Raw genomic sequence first — 21,313 nt, forward strand, 5'->3', positions numbered from 1 at the left:
ACCTCTAATCCTCTTCCTTATCTCCAACTTTTAATTCCACCAAAAAAGTCCTTATATTTTCTCCTTACTTCCAATTCATTGTAGCCCAGCCACCAAAAAGACAGGATTCCATATAATAGCATGAATTTACACACACACACACACAAACACACACACACACACACACACACACAAATACACACACACATACACATACAAACCCAAGCTCAACATTTGGTGCTGTTGAAGAGAATTTAAGCATTTTAAGATGCAAGACTAACTTACATTATCTGAGGTATGGTAAAAAAAAATAAGCACAATAAAAATTAAAAGTGCAATGAATAAGAAAAATGAAAAATAAATCCACATGTTATAAACAGGCTATAAACACATTTATAATTGATAAATTGCATTAAAATGGCTGTTTTATGTCTTATTAATTAAAAATAACAAAAGTAAGAAAATATGCTCGATGCAAGGTACTTTAAAAAAAACCAAAACCCAAAAAACAAATGTTAATAAAATATTTTTATCTGCATCAAAATAGTCTTTGGAAACCAAAAATAAAAATGTATCGTATGCTTTTTCAGGTTGATCTGTAAAAGTCAGAAAAATACATAATCCCCACCATTTAACTTTCTGGAAACAGAGTCCCAGTATGCACCAAGCATAAAGCAAAAGGCTTCATGTCATACTGAACTAAAGCAGTGAGCTCCCTGTATTGGTACAAAGAATTCCAGTTTAGTTCCTATCAGGAGACATTTTTGTTTCAGCCAAACTGAAACAAATGTCCTGACTTCAGTACAGTGTAGTGTAACTGAAGCTGTGTCCAAAAAGTTGTCTTCAGAGCACAAAGACACCTACAGAAACTCCTGAAGGGAAGGCATGGTTTCTCACAAGGCCAAGATGAATATTATCCAAAGCGAAACTTGAGTCTGTATTTCACTGTGTTGGGACTTCTCCGAGGTGCGGAGAGGGGAACCTTTGGCTTGATGGGATTAGGTGGCTTTTTCTTTTCAGGAACAGTAACTGTGAAAGAAAGTTCTGGCTGCTCTGATTGCTTGAATCTTGGCAGAAAGTGGGTAGAGATGTGCTGAGGTTTAACACGGGGGCTGCAGCCCCGTTTAGCTTTCCCTCTCTTGTTCAGGGCCACGTACCACTCCCGCCCCGTTTTTTCAGTTCGGTGTATTGCTGAGGCATAGGTATTATAGCTGTTTTCTTGAAATCGCTCCCTGAACTTGCAGTCATCTGTAAATTTGGCCTAGGGAATAAAAGAAGAAGAGGAAATTCAAGTAGTGATAACATTTTCAGCATGTAATAAAATGAGGTCTTTTACTGTAAAGAAAAAACAAGAATTCCGTTGACCTCTGTCCTCCTACTCCATTCTCTTTTATAAAGACACATTTGCTTCTTTTAGAGTTGCTTTAAAATTACTATTTTCGTTTCTATATTCCTACTTTATTCATCTTTGTAATGCTGATTTCTGTTTATTATGTACAATCGTGAAATAATATCAATGTATATAAAAGTGATAACGGGAACTCGTATATTTAAATTCTATTACTCTTTCTAATTACTTTGAAATTTTTAGTTGAAAAGTTAACTTATAAGATTTTTTCCCCTCTTAAGCCATCAAGAAAATAAATAGTACTATATTATTCAGAGGAATGGGGTCATATTATCCTTTGAAACAAGAATACATTTTTCAATCTTATCAGCATGCTTCATGGTGCTGAGAAAGGGGTAGCATATGGCCCTATTAATATTGCATATGTTAGAGTTCTTTAGGAAAGAATGTATCTTCACACAGTGATACAGGAGAGTATATTTGATGGCAGGAAGAAAAAAATTACCTTTGGAGTCACTAGCAATACTTCAGCCAGATCTCTCTCTCTCTCCACACACACACACACACACACACACACACACAACTCTGCCCTTGAAATGCTCACAGAACAGTGGATCAAGCAAAGAAGTAGACATCCATCATGATGCAGCTTGATAAATGGAATTATGACAGCGGTATGCAGAGGATACAATGATAGCATAGAGGAAGGGCATCTGAGAGGATGGAGGTAGCAGGGAAGAGGGCAGGAAGTCTTCCTAGAAAAGCTGACTTTTGAGCTGAGTCTTCAAGTCCAACAAGGTGTGAGCAAGGCAGGTGACGTGAGAAAGGATTTCAGGGAGCAGAACTGGTGTGTTCACAGGTCAGCAGGACAGCACTGTAAGTAGTTCAGCGTGATTTCCACTTAGGACGCATGGAGAAAGGAAGAAGAGATGAGGACGACAAAGCAGGCCACAACAAGCTCTGAAAAGGCTGAGTTTGCCGTATTGAGGAAATTGAATGACCGCAGTATAGGGGAAGCAAGTGAGAATGTGTCAGACAGACATGCAATCAAACGCCAATCCTGCCAATTGAGTTCTTAGCTTTAGGCTCTTTATCCACAATCCTTGCAACTGTAGGGCTATTGTGAGAATCAAAATATTTTTCTAAGGAAAGGATCTGGAGCTTTTATCAAATACAAGAGTCCATAGCCCCCAAAGAATTCAAATCCCTAACCTGGACTAGACCAACATGTTTCACAATTTCAGGGAGCACCATTTGTATAAACGTCCTGGGCTTAGAAATACCAAATATCTTGACCCGTATACACTATACACACACACACACACACAAATATGATTCTTTCTATATCAAACCGAGAGGTTCTAACATGGAATTAAAAGTCCTTTAATTCCCTTGCTTTTCTAATAATGCCAAATTTTCTTCTGCAATACAGATCCCAACACTGTAATCTAGAAGTTTGAACATTGCAAGGCAGTTTACACGGAACTACTGTTGACGGCCACATGGAATTTTTGACTTGTGCAAGATACTGACAATATCAGAAGACAACGAGTTGCAGCACATTTATCTTATGTATGACAGTCTATCCACGTTATTTACATTCGAGTGTAGTTCAATCAATAAAACTCTTTATTTGGAGGCTATGAAGCTATATATAAGCACTTATCTACTGGGTCTCTTGCAGGCTGTAAACCGCTATTTTAAAGAACCACTGCCAATGGCTTTCTCTCATCCCATCATAACCTACAAGCCCATGACCAGAACAAGGGTGCTACGTTGCCATTCCTTTAGAAGAGCACACATTTCCTGTTCCTTTTTTTTTTAATTAAAAAGTCTTTCTTACAAGTCAAACATAGATTTGTCTGCCTACCTCTTGAAAGGACTTCAATGCTCTCCCACTCAATTAGATAATCCCAAAGTTTTATTTTAAAATAAAAGCTATAACCATCTGGAATATTTTCTGCTACAGAAAAGACCAAGCATTTTAGAAAGGTGTGGGAGATTTCACTAAAAAGGGTAGCAGGTATATTTACCCTGCCTCAGATTTTTTTCTTAAAATTTATTTGAATAACATTTTTAATGTATAATATATTATAGACCTGACTTCTACCCTTGTTTCACACACACAAAAATCATTTTCCTGAAATAAAGATAGCAGTGATTGCTTTATTCAATTTTGACAGTTAGATTTTTTTAAGTGTACTGCATAATTTAACCTTATTTTTTCCTTAATGGTGTCAAAAAAAATAAAGAAGGAACATGTCTTTTTTTATTGATGTGGCCAACAGACACACATGCGTGTGCATGAACACATACACACACACACACACACACACACGGTATATTAACCTATAGCAATTCCATCTTACTGTCTTTCATGGGGTGAAAACCTACCGATGCCACCCCCGAAAGTTATTCCATCTGAAAACTTTCTCTTTTCCCCCTCAAGGTTCATGTTCTAAGTTCTTTCTTAAGAGAAGACTTAAAGAGGATGGCTGTTCAGGCTCTAGATTTTTCGAGGGTCACCTAACTGTCACATGGGGTAGAGATGTTCAGAATTCTGAGGACCCACACTACTTGCTGGCCCTCAGCCATTCCAAACCCCACATTAAAACAGGAGTGAAGGCAGTCAGACTGTTTGGGATTTCTTAATTGACTTCTAATTTAATATTTTGTCTGAAAAATTCTTCCAGCTATGATGGAACAAAGCCATTTGAAACAAAAATAGTGAGTTTTTCATCAGGAGATCTGGTTTCTTCTGGAGGGATGGACTGTTCCCGTCAGTATTCCCGGCCCTGTTCAGACAACACGGCGACATTAAGCAGCTCATCTCTGTCCCTAATGTTACGCGTGAGGCATCTTCACAACAGTCACCAAGCAGGAGAGCCATTTAAATATATTTACCATTTACCATTACACAATTTTAGATAATAAACTTTCCAGGTTACTTTTAATTTTTGAAATCTCCTTTGAATTATAAAAAGTGCTTTAGCAAGATATGTACTTTTAAAACAATAGAACTGGATTATTTCCCTAGAAAATGGGAAGTGGACGTAAAGACTTTATCTACAGTTCAGCTGTGAAGTAGAGAGGTAAATCTAATTTCAAATAAGCTATTGAAATCAGGACCCCCATAACCTCCACTCTACCACCATCAGCCACTACAACAAACGCATTCATTAAAATGTTCGTAAAGAGCCCCTATCTTTGTCTCAAACTCAGTTTTTTTGTGGATTCATTCCACAGATATTTATCGACTGTATATCACATGCCAGACACTGTGCTGGTTGTCACTTTTACAATGAAAAACAATATAGCCATGGTCCTGCCCATGTTCTTTGTTGACTTAAATTATCTATGTTTTTCTCTATAATTTCTCCTTGATCTTGCAAGTGTAAAAATAAGTTATAGTCAACAAGCCATAATTGCAAAACTAGCAAGTTTAAATTGGCTGATTTCTATGTAATTTAAGAGTCTTAACTGAAAAAAACAGATGAAAATTAAATTAAACTACTTTTGCTTGAATATGCAAATTATTCAGAGGTGGGGCAATATGGTGCTATTAAATAAAACAAGAATTTTTGGCTTAGGAGGATACTTTACCTTGATTCTACTCATCTCCTCGCGTGATGAGGGCACACAGTGAATATTTAAAAGAAAGGTCAAATTCAGTTCAAAGAAAGTAAAACTTTGACTGTGATATTCCAGAAAAGACTAATTCTGCTTAATTAAAATCTGAAGGTCAATTAAACCAAACAGAGAATTCTTTCTGAAACAATATTTTTTAAAACTTTCTAAAACCTCTTAACATAGATTTGTTCCTTAGTAAACATGCTCTATGATGATTGAGAATATTGTAGCAAATGAGTTGAGGCTATGAGTCCCGATTCTCATTACGTGTGACTGAAGAAGTAAATATGCATTGTATGAAAGAGGTATATAAAGAGGATTGAATTTGGACTAACAGCAGTACAAACCCTGGAGTCTGCAGGCTATTTAATCATTTAATCAATTTTACTTCTTTATTTCACTTTGTTTTCTTTGATTTGCCTCTTTCTCTTGAAAAACTTTATGAAGTTAAGAAATAATTAAATATAAGTAACTAAAATGCTATTATAGACTATATAATATTATTAAATAATTAAACTATTATTATAGACTGTAATGAAAACAATTAAAGACCAGATTGTGCTCTAAGCAAAGTTTTCTTGCTGCCTGCATCCCTACACTTCTTGTTCCCCTGCCTCCTTTCAATGCATTTTGGTTCCCACCCCTAGTCCCACCAATGGGACTGCCCAGGTCAGGTCCCCTAAGCCCAGGCTGTTTTGTATGGCTGTGTAGGATGTGCCCAGCACAAAAGCACCCACCTTTGGTGGTGAGTGAAGGCTGAAAGCTAGACCCTGCTCCAACTGCTCCCAAACAGAGAACCCCAGAACAGGGCAGCATGCATGTACAGGAGCTGCCTCTTTCTCTTTACTTCACAAGCCTCATATGGGTCAGTTGATGCATGACCATCTCCACAGCATGGTCATACTTCCTGCTTGGCACTAGGTATCTGGCCATTCTGTGTCTCAGTTCTTCATGCAACCAAGGGAATACACAAGTTGGATTTAAATCAACCTGAGGTAAGGTAGTGAAGAATGCTAGCCACCCGATTTCTCCTCCTCTGAACCTCTTGAATTTGACTTCAAATTACTCAGGGAGCCAGGTCAAAATGCAGATTCCCAAGGCCCTATCTCCAGAGATTGTTTTAGTAAGTCGGAGCTGAGACCCTGGAATCACATCATTAACCAGCATTCTGTGTGATCTTGATGCAGGTGAGGTGAGAACCACAGTTGTAGAAACATGGTATAAGATAGTTTACCGTCTGATGCTCTTAATAGCTCAAAAAAAGCTGGGCTATTGAGGGCTACCATGTGCCAGGTGTTTTACATATATTATTTCATTCTTGATATAATTCCATGACTATTAGGATGCTATTACCTGATTTTCCAGACAGAAGAGTAAAGAAAAGAATTCGTCTAAAGCCCCACATTTATCACGTGCCAGGGTAGGCCTGTGACTTAAATCTCATCTACTGATTCCTAGATTCAAACTCTTTCAGTAACACTGTACAAACCCAAGGCATCTCCTAGGTTTCTATATCTTCCTACCTGCCCTGAAGTTGCTCCATATTAAAATACTGATGAAAAACAAGTGCCATTTCCCCAACCATCTAAGACGTAGAACACCATCTCTCACTTTAGGCTGAAATGGATCTCTGAAATTACAAGTCGATTCATCACACGCAGATTTCCTCAATAAAATGAGCCCTCTAACCAGATTTACGTAGTGTGAAATTAAGAGAAAACTGACATTTACTGCAAAGGTAGAAAACTGAACCCATTTTTTTAACCTGAATTACCAGCTATTCAGTTTTACTGTGTAAATTGAAAGCTCTTAGAGGGCAAGGCGAGTTTCTATTCAATGCCATTATATAGCTCAGGGTCTTGACTGCAAGAGTGGAGTGCTTAATAACTTATTTTTTTAATGATGATGATAACCATTACTCAAGATTCTGTTTCCCCTTTCAATAAACATGCCCAGCTTTACGGGCTGCGGACTCATCCTCACTCTGCCCCCAGCTCAGGAAGTCTAGTCCAGACTCTCATCCCGGGCAAGCCAGCTGGTGCCCTCTGAAACCAGGAAAGGAGGCTGTTCTAGTCCTTGCTTAGGGCTGATCAAGCACACATTCCATGCCTATTTCGTAAACTCTGCAATTAGCTTTCCTTCCAAACATGATTCCCTAAAACCCTGAGAAACAAAAATAATTCCACTACGTGCTTCTTTCTGTATCTTTAAAATGAGCTAAAATGTTTTTCCCCAACAGGCAATAAGTGAACATGCATACTTAATGAAAAGACTGAAGAATTCATGATAACCACCTTTTTCAAGATTGAGATTTTTTAAGGGGAAAACCACAATGTACAAGAAGGATCTTAAAAAATTATGAGATTATGACCATTGGAAATCCTTGCCTCTTTAAGATCTTGAACCTGGGATTTTTGCTTTCAAATTAGGTTCCTTGGAAAAAAGGAAAACCCAGGAGAAAAGGGGCTACTGTATGCAAGACGAGTTTGGACCTAAAGAAAAAAGGGGCCAATAATAAATGGGATTTGTGGCTGGTCTAAATATCTGAGGGGGTCACAGCTGCCTGACCCCAAAATCAGAAAGTATTCTGAGAGGAGATAGAGGATCATCAAACAGCTGCCTGAGAGCAAATTCAGGAAGATCTGTTCTAACACTAAATGCTGAATACTTTCCAGGAACTATTCTAAGTGTTTTATACATATTATCTCATTTAAAATGCTCAACTATCACCATGTATTTTTACTTTAATTTTCTTCCACTTATAGCTGATAAAACCAAGGAATAGAAAGATTAAGTAAAATGACACAGTGTATCTCAAGTAGAATGACACACTTGAACTGTGCTCTTCACCACCACACTCAAGACCTTCTACACTTACATCTGGACCCACCTCAGATAAATCCAGAAAGGCTGCCTATGCAACTTTGGATAAAGACAATAAACCTGAGGAGAGAGCACGAACAGACAGGCAGGCAGAGGTAGAGACCAAAAGAGAAGGGTGCTCAGCCCCACAAAGCACCTCAGTCTGGGAATAAGTTGAGAAAGAGGATACAGGCCACAGTGAAGGCTCTGACTAACCCTCATGGCTCTTGGGGAAGCAATTACCTGCTCTTAGTCTCAGTGATTCCCAAGGCATCTTGAGAAGAAGACCAGACACCTTCATCCTTGTAAAGAATGCTGAAAAAACCCTGCACACTAGGAATTTAAGTGCATTGTCTACTTAGGGTCTATCAGTTAAGGTCTTAAGGAGAGCTGCATGGAGATTACTATGGGTATACAGGTTGACTTAGTGCGTGAGCAGAGCACACCGAGATGGCTGAAGTTCAATGAAAACTTCTCTTACCAAATTAACAAACTTAGCACACAAAGGAAATCAGCATATATGTTGCCTAAGTTTAAACTTTCTGGCCTGATAATAGTGTTTACCATCTTCCTGTCCACTGACAATGAAGCATTTTCTAAATGAAGAGTTTCTGTGAACAAAACAGATCTCTTTTCTGTTCTGAAAGTACATCCTAAAAGGGGTTCCCTATGCAACTCATCTTCACACTGAATAACCAACATTTATAAAATGTTGTGACAAGTTTTGTGGTGCACACATCCCCTCCTTTCTAGACTTTAAAATCAAGTAGGAGACACAGAAGTAGATGGGGAAAAAAGATCCTCCAAAAGGGTTTGGAATGAGAGAGAGTGAGAGAGAGAGAGAGAAGCAACCAAAAATATTCTAAGGATGAACCACAGTATTCATTCTTTAAAACGTAATACAAAAATATTATTAAAACAGGCAATTAATAATTCCTATAAAATAATAGCTGAAAACAGTGTAAATAGTTCCAAATGAAACAAAATACCTTCTTTCAAGCTAACTTTTCCCTACCAAGTATTATAGCATTTAAAAGGAGAGAGAATTTTTGAATTATGTAATTCTGGTTCAATCAATTGTTACCTGTGGTAACTTAGGAAAATATTTAACATCTCTGAGACTATTTCCTCACCTAACTATGTAATGAGATAATGTGAATGAAAGAGATTTTAAAGAAATATGCAAATCTTTTACCTCTGCCAAGTAGCTAATTTTTAATAGTCTGATTGTTACTATAAAAACGAAGTTGAAAATCTCCTATTCTCCATGAGTATTTCTCAATACGCTATAGGTTTACTTTCCCCAGAATTATATGAATACTTTAGATTTATAGTTCACATTTACTTTGTAAATAAAACCCTAAAGTTACTCTTTATTTATTTAAATTTTTTTCCAGTTTTATTGAGATATAATTGACATACGACATTGTTTAAGTTTAAGATGCACAACGTGGTTTTATATACGTATATTTTTGAAATGATTATAAAGGTATTCTTTAAATGCCTCTGCACAATTATTAATTTAAAGCAACTCACTAATCCTAAGCAACATTTAATCCTAAAAGTATAAGGGGTTTTAGCATTTTTAGTGGTGATGAAATTTTGTAAAAACCAAAACTAAATCAAATAATTATATTTAAAGCTAGCTATAAGAACAATCTTTCAACATGTTAAACTAGAAACTGAAAAGGGGAAAGAAACCATCTGGCATAAAACTAATAATGGTTAGAATTAATACTGTTTCAAAATTCAACTTCCTTAAAAATAAATCACTTTATAATTTAATTAGGTTTCCATCTAGAGAAAAAGTGCTAATAAATGCTAAGAGAAAGTGGGCTTGGACAAATGGTTTAGAAAGAATCCACATAATCGTAGGGCTTAATTTTTTATCTACAATTCAGCTCAAAGTCATCAGAATGACTTTTATATCAAAGGGCTTCAGTGAGTGACAAGAGCAAGGCTTGCTTTGTACTGTTTAAAAGTCATTATTCCATGAAATAACTTTAGCCTGCCAAGATGAGAAAGAATAACAGATGCTGTTTTTGCATTATCTGCATTATTTCGGCCAGCCATCCTTAGACATTTGGGTCAAGTTTCTGGAAATTTGTTACTTGCATTTGACAGAGGAATCATGTAACCTAACCTTTCAGTTTGACCTTTCTAATTGGCATCCATTTGTAGTACTTCGCTTTCTGTTGCAATTATCCTTAAGCTGCCCCAAGGTAGTCTATTTTTTTGCACGTACTAAAGCATGAATCAGAATATTTAAAAAATTAAGATTTTCACCCAAAACAAGCAAACCAATAAAAGAGAATTTCTTTTTAGGCATTGCATATTATTATGATGCTTAGATTTTGAAGGTGTTTCAATCTTTTACCACCTTAAAGTAGATCGAGGAAAAGTTATTCAATGTAGATGCATTTGATCATTGTTTTATATTTTGTATGTGGATTTTTAAAAATCAAATATTTTTTAAAAAATAAAATGGTATGTCCTACTTTTCCACAGCAATGAAGAACGTTTTCCCTTAAGATATGTAATAAATCAAAGAGCAATTATTTTATGAACACTGTATTGTGGTTTACTAGAATATAGTAGCCAGCTCAGAAGATGAAATAAGAAAATCTGGTTATAATGCTTGTAATGCATGATCAGAGAGGTTACCAAAGATTTCCCATCTATCTTAATAAACTGAGATTTTAGTAGTTTATTATATTTAGACTATATTTAAATTATCATCCAATAATAGGTAATATTTATTAAGTAGTAACATTGTTCTAACAAGCTTTATATACATTATCTCATTTAATCCTCAAATAGCTGTAGAAATAGCTTGAATTCTACTGTCTCCTCCAAGAGATATTAACAAACCACATTTAGATGCTAGAGAAAGGAAAATTGAAAGTCTTAAACATTAAACCAAGTGAAATTCTCATTCAATTTTTTAAAGGTCTGTAAAGAAGAAATCATAATTAGCAAGTTCCAATTGATTGCACTCAGTTAAAACTTCCTATGTACTTTGAAAACTGGAAAAGTGATATTTCTCCAATTTGTTTAATAAGAATTAAAGTGAATAAGGATTAAAGGAGTAGCTTTAAAGAAGCATTGCTTTTTAAAATAACTTAATATGACAAAACGCAGTACACTATAAAAAAAAGCATAAATCACTTTTAAGGGCTGTGCATACTACTAATATTAATAAACAGAACCTGTGAGCGGGAAAACTAAGCGACATATATTTTATTATCTTTAAAACATTTTAATGCTTCCCAAGTAATGAACATTTTCAGAACAAAGCATAGAAATCTATAATTTGTGAATTGATTACAAACTGTGTTAAGTGGGCTGAAGAAATGTTTAAGAGTGCAAAACTAGTCTTCATAGTTTTAAGAAGTGTTTTTGATGCAATAAAAAAACAAGATGAAAATTTCTCAAATGAGTCAAATTAAATTTCTCTATTAAAGGTCAAAGTCTTCTCACTATTGGTTTCTTCCCTCCATACTTATTAATATGAATATATGTTACATTACTTAGACTCCATTTTTGACATCATGAGTAGCTTTTAAAATTAAGAACATGATCTACTGAACACACACACACAATCACCATAAACATGTAAATTAAAAACATAGTATTTCCATAATATTTCTCCTCACTTGGACCACTTTTAAGAAATAAATAATGGCAATCACTTAGAAAATGCTCTTTTCAAATACACTTACCCTTAAAACTTTTTGTGGATTCTATATTATCTTCTCAAGTAAATAAAATATTTAAATTACTTACAAAAACACATACATTTCTCTGGTTTTAATGTACATATAATTTTACAAAAACAAAAAAACATTAAGTTCTCTGGGCAAATTGTCCTATCAATTTGGAAAATCACTTCATTCCACTTTACAAATGTAAAATCTCTATAACACCTTTAACAAATATGAAGTGGTTCTACTTACACTTGCATGGAGTTTTCCTTTTTTTGACATCGCTAAAAATTTGTTGCTGAAAACTCCTCGTATTCCTACAATCCCCTGAGACACAGCAAATATTTCCAAAATACCTAGGATGACAGAAATCCCAAAATAAAACACAGACTCTTCTATATACCATTGTGAAGAATTCAATTTCTACGTAGATTGTCTCCATTCTTTATCACTGTGATTTTTTAAAAAGTATTTAACATCTTTATTTTTTGCGACATTTATTATGTAAAAGGAATAAAAAGGTCTAGCACTCAAGTATTCATTTAAAATGATAAATTTCAAGGTTCAAAAATTTGTGCTTCATTAGTAATTCTTTTTCTCCTTACAAACGATAAGTCACTTTTAGTAATCAATATTTGACAGTAGAATCTTTTCAAGTTCTAAAGGAATGGCAAAGACTTTTTAAAATGTTTTACAAAACAGTTCTCATGCATTGTATTTCTGTCAGAGATAATACAGTACTTTTAATATTAAAGCACAGAAGATGGTACTCAAGATTAGTATAAATCATTGGAAGCCTTGAAAATAATACTTATTTACATAAAAGAAATCCCTCTTCTCAAATGATCATAATACAAATCGATAAATCAATATATATCACACTCTATCATTTAGTGAGTTGCTCATTTAAAGAGTATACATAAGATACTGAAAGCAATATAAGTAATCTGAGACTATTGGCTCAGTGAAGTGTTTGATGGATTATGGTTTGAGACATCTTGCATTTTGAGTGACTTTTCTGGAAAAAATTTAATGAGGTATTTATTACGTTATTGCTTCTATTTGGCATTTAGTAGTCAGAATTATCAAGTCGATGTCCCTCTGTCTCCTTTAATAATTTGAAAGTCCACATCCACTGGGTCAAGAGAGTCACATACCGCAGTTTAGAGTATTTTAAGAAGATGAAACTCATAGTTTGTATATAATTGGGATTCCTGCCTGTTTACCATAAACTTGTATGTAATGTTATATGAACAGAAGAAAAGCATAGAGCTTTTTGTTAATTGCCTACAACAAAATGCAAAAAAAAAAAAAAAAAAAGGACAAAATAATATGGTTCACTAAAGCTAAAAAAGGACTTGTCCTGGAAGAAAGGAAGGAAGCAAGCAAGGATGGGAGGGAGGAGGGAAAAAACATCTCAACATTTCAATCTGTAATATTTTGAGTACATATTCTAATTAGAATATGTCAGTAGGACTATGAATGACAAATAGAGAAAATCACCAGATTTTCATAAAATAGCAGTCTCCCCCTGCAGTATATGAAGTACATATAAAATTGTTCAACTTACCAAATGCAGTGTATTGTGGATACACATATATATAATACATGTAAACACATATATGAATATCATTATAGAGCACTTACGTTGAATAATGCGACCTAGTACCTATAATTGTAGCAAACACTGTCGCTTATTTATTTAACCTGATTTCTTAAAAATATTTGATCAGAAAGTTCGTGAAGGAACTATTGATCTTGTGATAAGCATTCTTAGCCTAGAGTAAATAAAACACATCTCAAGAAAACTGCAGCTACCACTTTATTAGTGGATATTTCTTTAAAACAAACCAAAAAAAATCTAAAAACTTGGAAAGGAACTACTTCTGCTTCTAGGAAGAAACTCCTAAAAAAAAACTGTCTCAAAAATTTCTTTCCTTCAAAATGTTTTCAAAATGCTATTTACAATAGATTTTGCTATGCAAATTATTTGACTGTGATGCATACCCGAAAAAGATTTAAAAGCATTATCATTTTATGAAATAGTAACAAAGCACACAGAATCCTTTGTAAAGACAAATTTACTACACAATGTAGTGCTGTAATAATATTATTAATAAAACATGAATAGAACATCTGATACAAAGTTATATTTCTATCAAAATTACAGAATGATATTGAAAAACAGCATTAATGATTTTGGATATTTCAGAGATGGGGGATGTGATTGTGAATACTGTGTAAATGTCTGTTAAAAAATGAGACAGGGAGAACATGAGAAATCATCTATGTGTAGAATGACAGCCACAAAAGAGACAATGTGGAGTTGGTAGAAAAGGAGACTTGACCATATGTTTCCCCCAATTTACTCCTGGTACTGCTTTGTTAAAGGTTTTTTATACCATTGTCTGGAAAATTACCTGGTTTTGTAAATGCAAATCTATTGTGTATTAGTGGGAAAAAAATACATGGTAGCATAAAAGATAAAATTCTTATTAAGCATATATGTTTGCAGGCTATTATTTAAGAGGTCAAGACAAAAGGACTCTGTACATACTTCTTTAATGGGAGCACTGCTTTGCTTATGTAAACTATTGGTTTCTGACAACATATTCTATTTTTAAGAAAGACCCATTTTGACTCAACTTGTTTCCCAATACACTGTACATTCTGCATGTATGTGTTATATAAATTTGCATTGCAATAAATTTTAAATATGGGGAAGATGAAATAATATATGTGAAAGTGTTATTTTATTACATACTACATGGTTTCTTTTCTTGTAAGTTCCAGTATAAAAATGATATAATGCCTGAGAATGAAAAGATTTTATAATATTAAGAAAATTATATTTAATTGAAAGCTTAAAAACATACTTTTACATACATCATTCTATTTAAAATTATGAAGAATGCAGGAAAGAAAAAAGATGAGATTAGATAAAATAATTGTTTTTTTCAAATAGGCAACTTTGGTATGATGTTCTAAATAATGTAATTATGGTGTAATATTAGGAACCTTGTTAAGATCATAGTTTCCAAAGTAATTTCAACAGCAATTTCATGATGTCTTTTTTCCTAGAATACAGGAGCAGATTCTACAAGCTCCACAATTTAACCTCCTGCCCCCACTCCCCAAAAAGATCACAGGTTTATTGATTTTTCATGCCAAATCTCAGTAACTCATTAAAGAATTCTAAGTATTTTAAACCCATGTGCATTAAATCACACGTATATAAATTCCAGAAAATATTTCTCTAAAACTGATTTATTTTTTCAATTTCAGTAATTTCCTCAGTAATAATAAATTTGATGGGAATTTACAATTCACGTGGAAGCCCAGATGGTATCCCTAAGCAAAACTGTGGAAGGCCAACTATGTCTCACAGATCATAGATAGTCAATGAATGTTTGCTAAATTGGATTGTTTCTTTGACCTTCTCACTACCTCTCTTCCTTTTCAGGACACCCCATGTGTACACATGTATGGACACATGTCTTAGTACTCTCCTGCTATTTTGGCCCTCTACTGCTGGGGGAGTGGGGCAGGGAGAGAGTTAAAGTGCAAGTGACAATGTGTTATCTTTCCTAGGGTGTTCACATTTAAGAGGATCAAAAGAAAAAAACAGTGCTTAACTGAAGGAGTTATTCTCTCTTGGCGGAATTTTGTGATTGACATCTAGGTTGAAGGATGCAAGAACTCAGTGTCTCTCAGATTATACACTGTTTAATCCACTTACTTACAAGCATAAGTATGCGTTACAAAGTAAAATTATTCTGGATATAGATTTTCTTACTTAGTCCCCTCTAGAGTTTTTAATACATTAGGACTCTATCAATGATGGTTGATACAATTATGTAGAATTCTCCTTTTTCTCTCTTTTCTCAGTGAATGAGAAAGAAATACAGATATTCCATGTATTCAGAAGCTATCAACAGCCCATCTGAAAAATCCTCAAAGAAAAATCTTTTTTTTTTTTAGATGTTGGGGGTAGGAATTTATTAATTAATTAATTTATTTTTGCTGTGTCAGGTCTTCGTTTCTATGCGAGGGCTTTCTCTAGTTGTAGCAAGCGGGGGCCACTCTTCATCACGGTGCGCGGACCTCTCACTATCACGGCCTCTCTTGTTGCGGAGCACAAACTCCAGACGCGCAGGCTCAGTAGTTGTGGCTCACAGGCCTAGTTGCTCCGTGGCATGTGGGATCCTCCCAGACCAGGGCTCGAACCCGTGTCCTCTGCATTAGCAGGCAGATTCTCAACCACTGCGCCACCAGGGAAGCCCCAAGAAAAACCATTTAAAACTGAAGTTTCTCTACTTGTGCTCACACAGCAACAAATATGCCATGCCTTTATCAAATCTGAGTCTTGAAATATCCAGTTTAGTAGTCTTCATTGATTAAGTTAGCAACATAGAAATTTCCTACTTGAGTTTTTCCATACAGAAGATAGAGATTCTGGTTTATTTAGGCTTTGGGGACTATACAAAGGTTGACTGTACATTAACATCAAAATTGATAGTGAATTCAGATTTTTTTAAGTTAGTAAAACTGAGGGTTTGGTTTAGCCAAAATACATAATTGGAATTTCTATATTTTATGTGAACAGTTTGGCTTTGTGTAGCTATAGCCTTAAGCTTTCACTCCCTAAATTGACAATTACTTGATTGCCTATTCTTCAATGGCCCAAGATAAGCCAATAGAAGCATTGTTTTAGAACTAAATTTGAAAGCATAGAAATTAAAACAAAGTCTTTGTTTCTATTCAGTAGTGGGATTTTATCACCTATCTTGTCTTGCCCATCTTTCTTCACCCTTCCCTAGTATTTCCTTATAATAAGAGTTTATGTGCAATGAGCTTGATTCTTTTACCTGTCTTCAAAACCTGAGATAACTACTGTATAAGAGAAGCTAGGAATATATTAAGCGGTATTCCTTAACTAAACAAATCATGTTTCAAATCTATGGTCAGTGTACTTCTGATAGCCAAACTAGAAAATATTCACAGTTTGCAAAAATTTTAATGTCAAAAGATAGTTGTGAAACATATATTCCAACATATATTTATTTCTTCTGACAAATATTACAGAAAATTATTGAGTTTAAAAGAACCTGTTAGAATGTTTGGCACGGCAAAGTTTTGACTCTTTACAGAAGTAGCAAGCTGTGACAAAATAATGTAAGTTTTCTATCACTGCTAACTCACAGACCGTAGAATTAGATGATGAGGTAAAACTGATGTATTCTCCATGATCCTCATGGTCCGAGCTCGCTCAGTTTCTCTTGAGAGACTTGGACAAATGGTTCCTCATCTACTCTAACCAACATTCCATAAACAACTCCTGAGTTTACATTATGTATCAGGAAACCATCAAGTGCTATCTACAAAGAGGTAATATGACCAACTGCAATTAGCAGGTCCTGTTTCTCTTTCACAGCTACTTAAAGACAGAGATTCATTTTAAACTTCCAAATTACTTGCTATCCTTCTAAACATGATGTATTTCATAAATTCTTCATGGATCTATGGTAGCGGAATCTTATGATATATTGTTGGACATTCCAGACATCACAAAGCTGAAAATCACCATGATTTAAACACTTAAATTATACTTTCCTCTGTGAGAAAAACCTATGGAAGGCAAAGGAAAAAAAAAATCCCAACTAACCCAAAAGTAATCGAAATAACAAGCTTGGTGAGCTAGGTATCCTATGTTGGGTACATGAATAAATGGATGAATGAATAAGTGAATGATTGCAAGCCAAGTGAAAGACACAGACTAAACTCTGAAAGGCTGTTATAAACTGAAATGAATTAGGAAAGTGTTCGTTAAATTAAGAAAGTTTTATTTAGGCACTTCAGTTTTGTTTAAGAAACAAAGCAGTGTTTTGTGTCTGTTCTTTGTTAGATATCTTTCAAAGTGGATGTTAAAATAAAATGTACCTTGGAAATAAATACTGGCCAATGTCTTCTTTAGCTGAATGTGTTCTTTGTTGATCTGTTCTCATTTTCCTTTCTATCCTTTTCTACAATTTCCCCTCCACAAGGCCTAAGCTGCAAAAATCTTTGTCTCTTATGGTTTCTTCCAAGAGAAGAGGGTGAATATCTTGGGAATAAGTCTGGTTTTCAGAGATCCCTAGCACACCGAAACCCACCTCCCACATATCCTTTTACCCCATGGGGTCCAATCTGCCCTCCTTGCAGGCTAACTTTGGATGTTCCCTTGGGAACACAGAAGTTATCCTCTGTTGAGGCTGATTTTTTGGATAAACTGCAAGAAGAACAGAATAGAAACAGTGTTCATGTAAGTGAAAGGGGAAAATACTACTAGAAGTGGGGAATAGAGCTCTGATGGCTGGTGGAGGAAAAGAGTTTGGTGGGACAAAATGAGGACAAATGGAAATACTGAACTAGACACAACTCTTGCTTACCCTTAAATCTCAGGAAATTCCCCTTCGCCCTAACTGACCTTGCCTTTTATCACTGAAGATGGTCAGTTGCTTAGTGAGTGTAATGAACCTTAAAACATAAAAGCAGACACCTCTAAGGAGTGTGTGGGAGGGCCTGAGACTCGCTGGGGCAGACAGGTAAGGTCCCTCTCGTGTTTGCTGCTCCAGGCCACCTCGCCACGTGCAACACAGACAGCTGGAGCGGCAGAGCCCGAAAGACCAGTCAGGGGCAGGAGGCTGGCGTGGACCCGCTCCCCTTCCGGCGCGAACCGCCAGCTCTTCCACTTCCAGCCTCCTGAAACCCCCGGAGGAAGCTTGCCGGCCAGCCATCCCACAGACGTGCACAACTCCAACACTTGCCAGATGCCAGCCCCTCTGTGGAGCCCGCGCTCCTCCGGAGCTTGGGTAAGAAGAAACCCATCGGGTAGTTGGTTTGAGACGGAGAAAGTTAAGTACACCTGGGAGCCACCAGGCTGACACTCCGGAGCCGGTGACCGTGTGCGCATCGGTATCTCCTGGCCATGTTTCCGCTCTCCCTGGGTCCCTCTAAGGCCCGGGCTGTGCTTCTATCTGTTGGACTAACCCCGGCTGGAAGACCATCTGGCCCTACGGAGAAAAACGCCCGCAGAGATCTCCCCAGTCCCGCATACAACCGCAAATCATCTCTCCCCTCTGCTGCCTAGAGGGGCAGTGAGAGGAATCAGAGGAATGGCAGTGATGGTCTGAAAACTCAGACGGGGTGGAAGGAAGGAGAAGATGAGAAAGGAGGGAAAGAGAGAGAGCTAAACTCCGAAAGAAAATTTAAAACTTGGCTTAAAAAAAAAAAAACCTACAAAATTTTCACCTGTACCAAATTGAATCGCCTCTGAATTTCTTCTAAAATAAAGAACTTTCCCCTAATTGTCCTTGGGGAGGGACCAAAGGCAGGCCACTCTTCCTCACAAGGTCTGGTCATGGTTTCAAGATACTAAAAGGTGCTAAACCCAACTCCGCAATTATTAATTCTAATGTCCATCACGTCTCCCTCTCTAAACGTGTCCAGTTTTCTAGATCACTGTCTTCTTCCAAACAGGGAATGTCTGGTCTCCCGTATAATATACATATATATTCTATATGTATATAATGTGTAAATATGTACGTATCTACAATAGACATATCCGTATACACATATGTATATATACATTATATATAATATTAATTTGGCGTTGTGGTAGCCGTTGTGAGGGGCAGTATGTGAGATTTGATTATTCTAAATAAAACTGTTCAGTTATGGGCAGGGAAAAGGGGTGCGCTTTGATGCCCAGTGAAAAATGCGAGTCTGGTAAACAGAAGCTAAACGAGGAGAAAGGAGATTTTTGTTTTTTCTCCAGGCACTGGCTGGAGCTCCTCTTTGGGACCAGGGCAAACTGGGAACAAGGTGCCTGTCTGCGCCAGCCTCCGGGTAGCCTATACCTCAGTAATTGCCATTCCTCGTACCCACGAGAGGGGAAAGTGTGTGCCCGTCACGTAGACGCATCTCCACCCAACCCGCCCGGCTGTTTCGAGGGCCGGCTGGATCCCAGTGGCCGGGGCTCCGGAAGGTGGGCTTGCAGACCAGGGAATCACCAGCTGTCCCCTCCCGAGACTCCCGCCGCCCGCTTAGGACAGGGTTTGTAGGAGAGCAGGCAACTTACTTAACATATTGGCTTCGTGGGAGCCATTGACTTTGCCATCCGGGTAGATCTGCAGATGGAAACCGATGCCCACTCTGCAGTAGAGGCTGCCGGTCCGGCGCCCCGAGGGGGTCCACTGGAAACTGCTCTGCTCCAAGCCATTTCCTTGACTGCCCAGAGGAGCCCCGGGGGAGGAGGAGACAGAGGAAGAAGAGGAAGACTTCGTGCTACTGCTGCTCCGGCTGCTGCTGGCTCCTCCGGGGTTCCTACCGGTGGCAGCCTGTCCGGGTTGCCCTTTGGGTGCGAGGCGCTCCTCCCCTTGAGCCCAGGCGCTGAGGATCAGGTGACTGAGGAAGAGCAGGAGGAGGAAGGACAAGCTCATTCTTCCAGCCGCGGGGGTCCTAAGTGCATTTTGCAGGGCTGGTTCTGGGCTCTGTAGCCCGCGCGCGGCTGTGTGCCTCTGGCGCTGCCCCCCTCGCCGCACCGGGTGGACATAGCCTCGGGGAAGAGAGAGGGAGAGGGGGAGAGAGAGAGAGGCCACCCGAACGGATCTCGGCGCTGGCACTGGGATATTTATAACGCCAGTGATCTCACTGCTCGGTGCACGCCTGCGAGGCTTCCCCTCACCCGCCGCTTTGTGTACTCTCCGGCCGGTGCGGGGAGGGAGCCTCGCCGTCCCGGGGGCGGGGGTGTGGAGGAGGGAGGAGACGGGAGAGGGTGAGTGGGAGGAGAAGCCAGGCGGAGAGAAGCTGCGCCCCGACGCTGGGCGCGCGCACACCGAGGCCACGCACCCCAGCACTTCTCACGCGCCACACGGCCACCCTCCACTCGAGCCAACGCTGCGCGGAACTCAGCTCCCCGCGAGCCCTGGAGTCCTCCTGGGGCAGTCACGGGAATGGGAGGGTGAAACGTGGGAGTGAGTTCTCGTCTCTCGCACCTCTGCCGCAGGCTTGCGTCCCAGCAATGCGCTCTCGCCTACCCAGGACACAGTTTCCAGGTTCCCTTCCCTTTGCCCAGCAGACCCGACTGTTACAACCCCTGCCCCAGGGATCTCTCGGGAACTGCGTCCCGCCGAGGGATCCCACCGCTGCTAGTGTTTGCGGCCAGGATCCCACCGCTGCAACTGTTCGCAGCGCAACTTGGAAGGCTTTGGTGTGGCGCGGTGGGGAGAAGGCTTTTGTTGGTGCTACTGATTTACTAAAGAGCTAATGAATGGATTTACTCAGCATTTAGAGAGCAGCCCTAAGCCTTTACGCCAGGGCTCGAGCTGCTTTCCTGTTGGGAAACTCTTGGTCGCGCACTAAGCATAATGCCACCGAATTTGTTTTTCCTTCTGGGAAGCTCTAGGTCTGCGCCCGGGAGAGTGAGCGCACACGCACACCGTGCTCGGAGCCGGGCAAGAGGGGTAGGGTCTGGGCACCAGCACATGTGACTAACTGTCCAGTTGTCCTCTCTCGCCCCAGGATCCCCGTGGCAGGAAGGATTAGCTAACGGCTCGCTTCAGCTTACTCAGAGCTGCCATTGACTGAAGGCCGACTCCAATGAATGATTAATGATGCGCGCGCTGGATTTCAGGAAACCTGAGAACGGAGAATTCCCGTGTATGCAATGCCCCTACTGTCATTTATCTGAGAAATATACCTGGCTTGCATTCTTGAAATATTTCCATCTGAAAACATATTTGAAGCTTTA

At 38.2% G+C, this 21,313-nt stretch overlaps 1 protein-coding gene across 1 annotated transcript; it reads right to left on the minus strand.

The window, feature by feature from the left end:
- Positions 1 to 218: 218 nt before the first annotated feature.
- On the minus strand, positions 219 to 20,256 carry FGF5 (fibroblast growth factor 5). Its single transcript, XM_065877144.1, has 3 exons — positions 19,643 to 20,256; positions 11,776 to 11,879; positions 219 to 1,240 (listed from the first exon to the last, which is right to left on the minus strand). The coding sequence occupies exons 1-3, from the start codon at positions 20,001 to 20,003 to the stop codon at positions 893 to 895; spliced, it is 813 nt and encodes a 270-aa protein (XP_065733216.1). The 5' UTR covers positions 20,004 to 20,256; the 3' UTR covers positions 219 to 892.
- Between the last annotated feature and the right edge of the window lie 1,057 nt (positions 20,257 to 21,313).

The sequence above is a fragment of the Phocoena phocoena genome, chromosome 5 (genome assembly GCF_963924675.1).
Source record: "Phocoena phocoena chromosome 5, mPhoPho1.1, whole genome shotgun sequence".
NCBI classification, from domain to species: domain Eukaryota; kingdom Metazoa; phylum Chordata; class Mammalia; order Artiodactyla; family Phocoenidae; genus Phocoena; species Phocoena phocoena.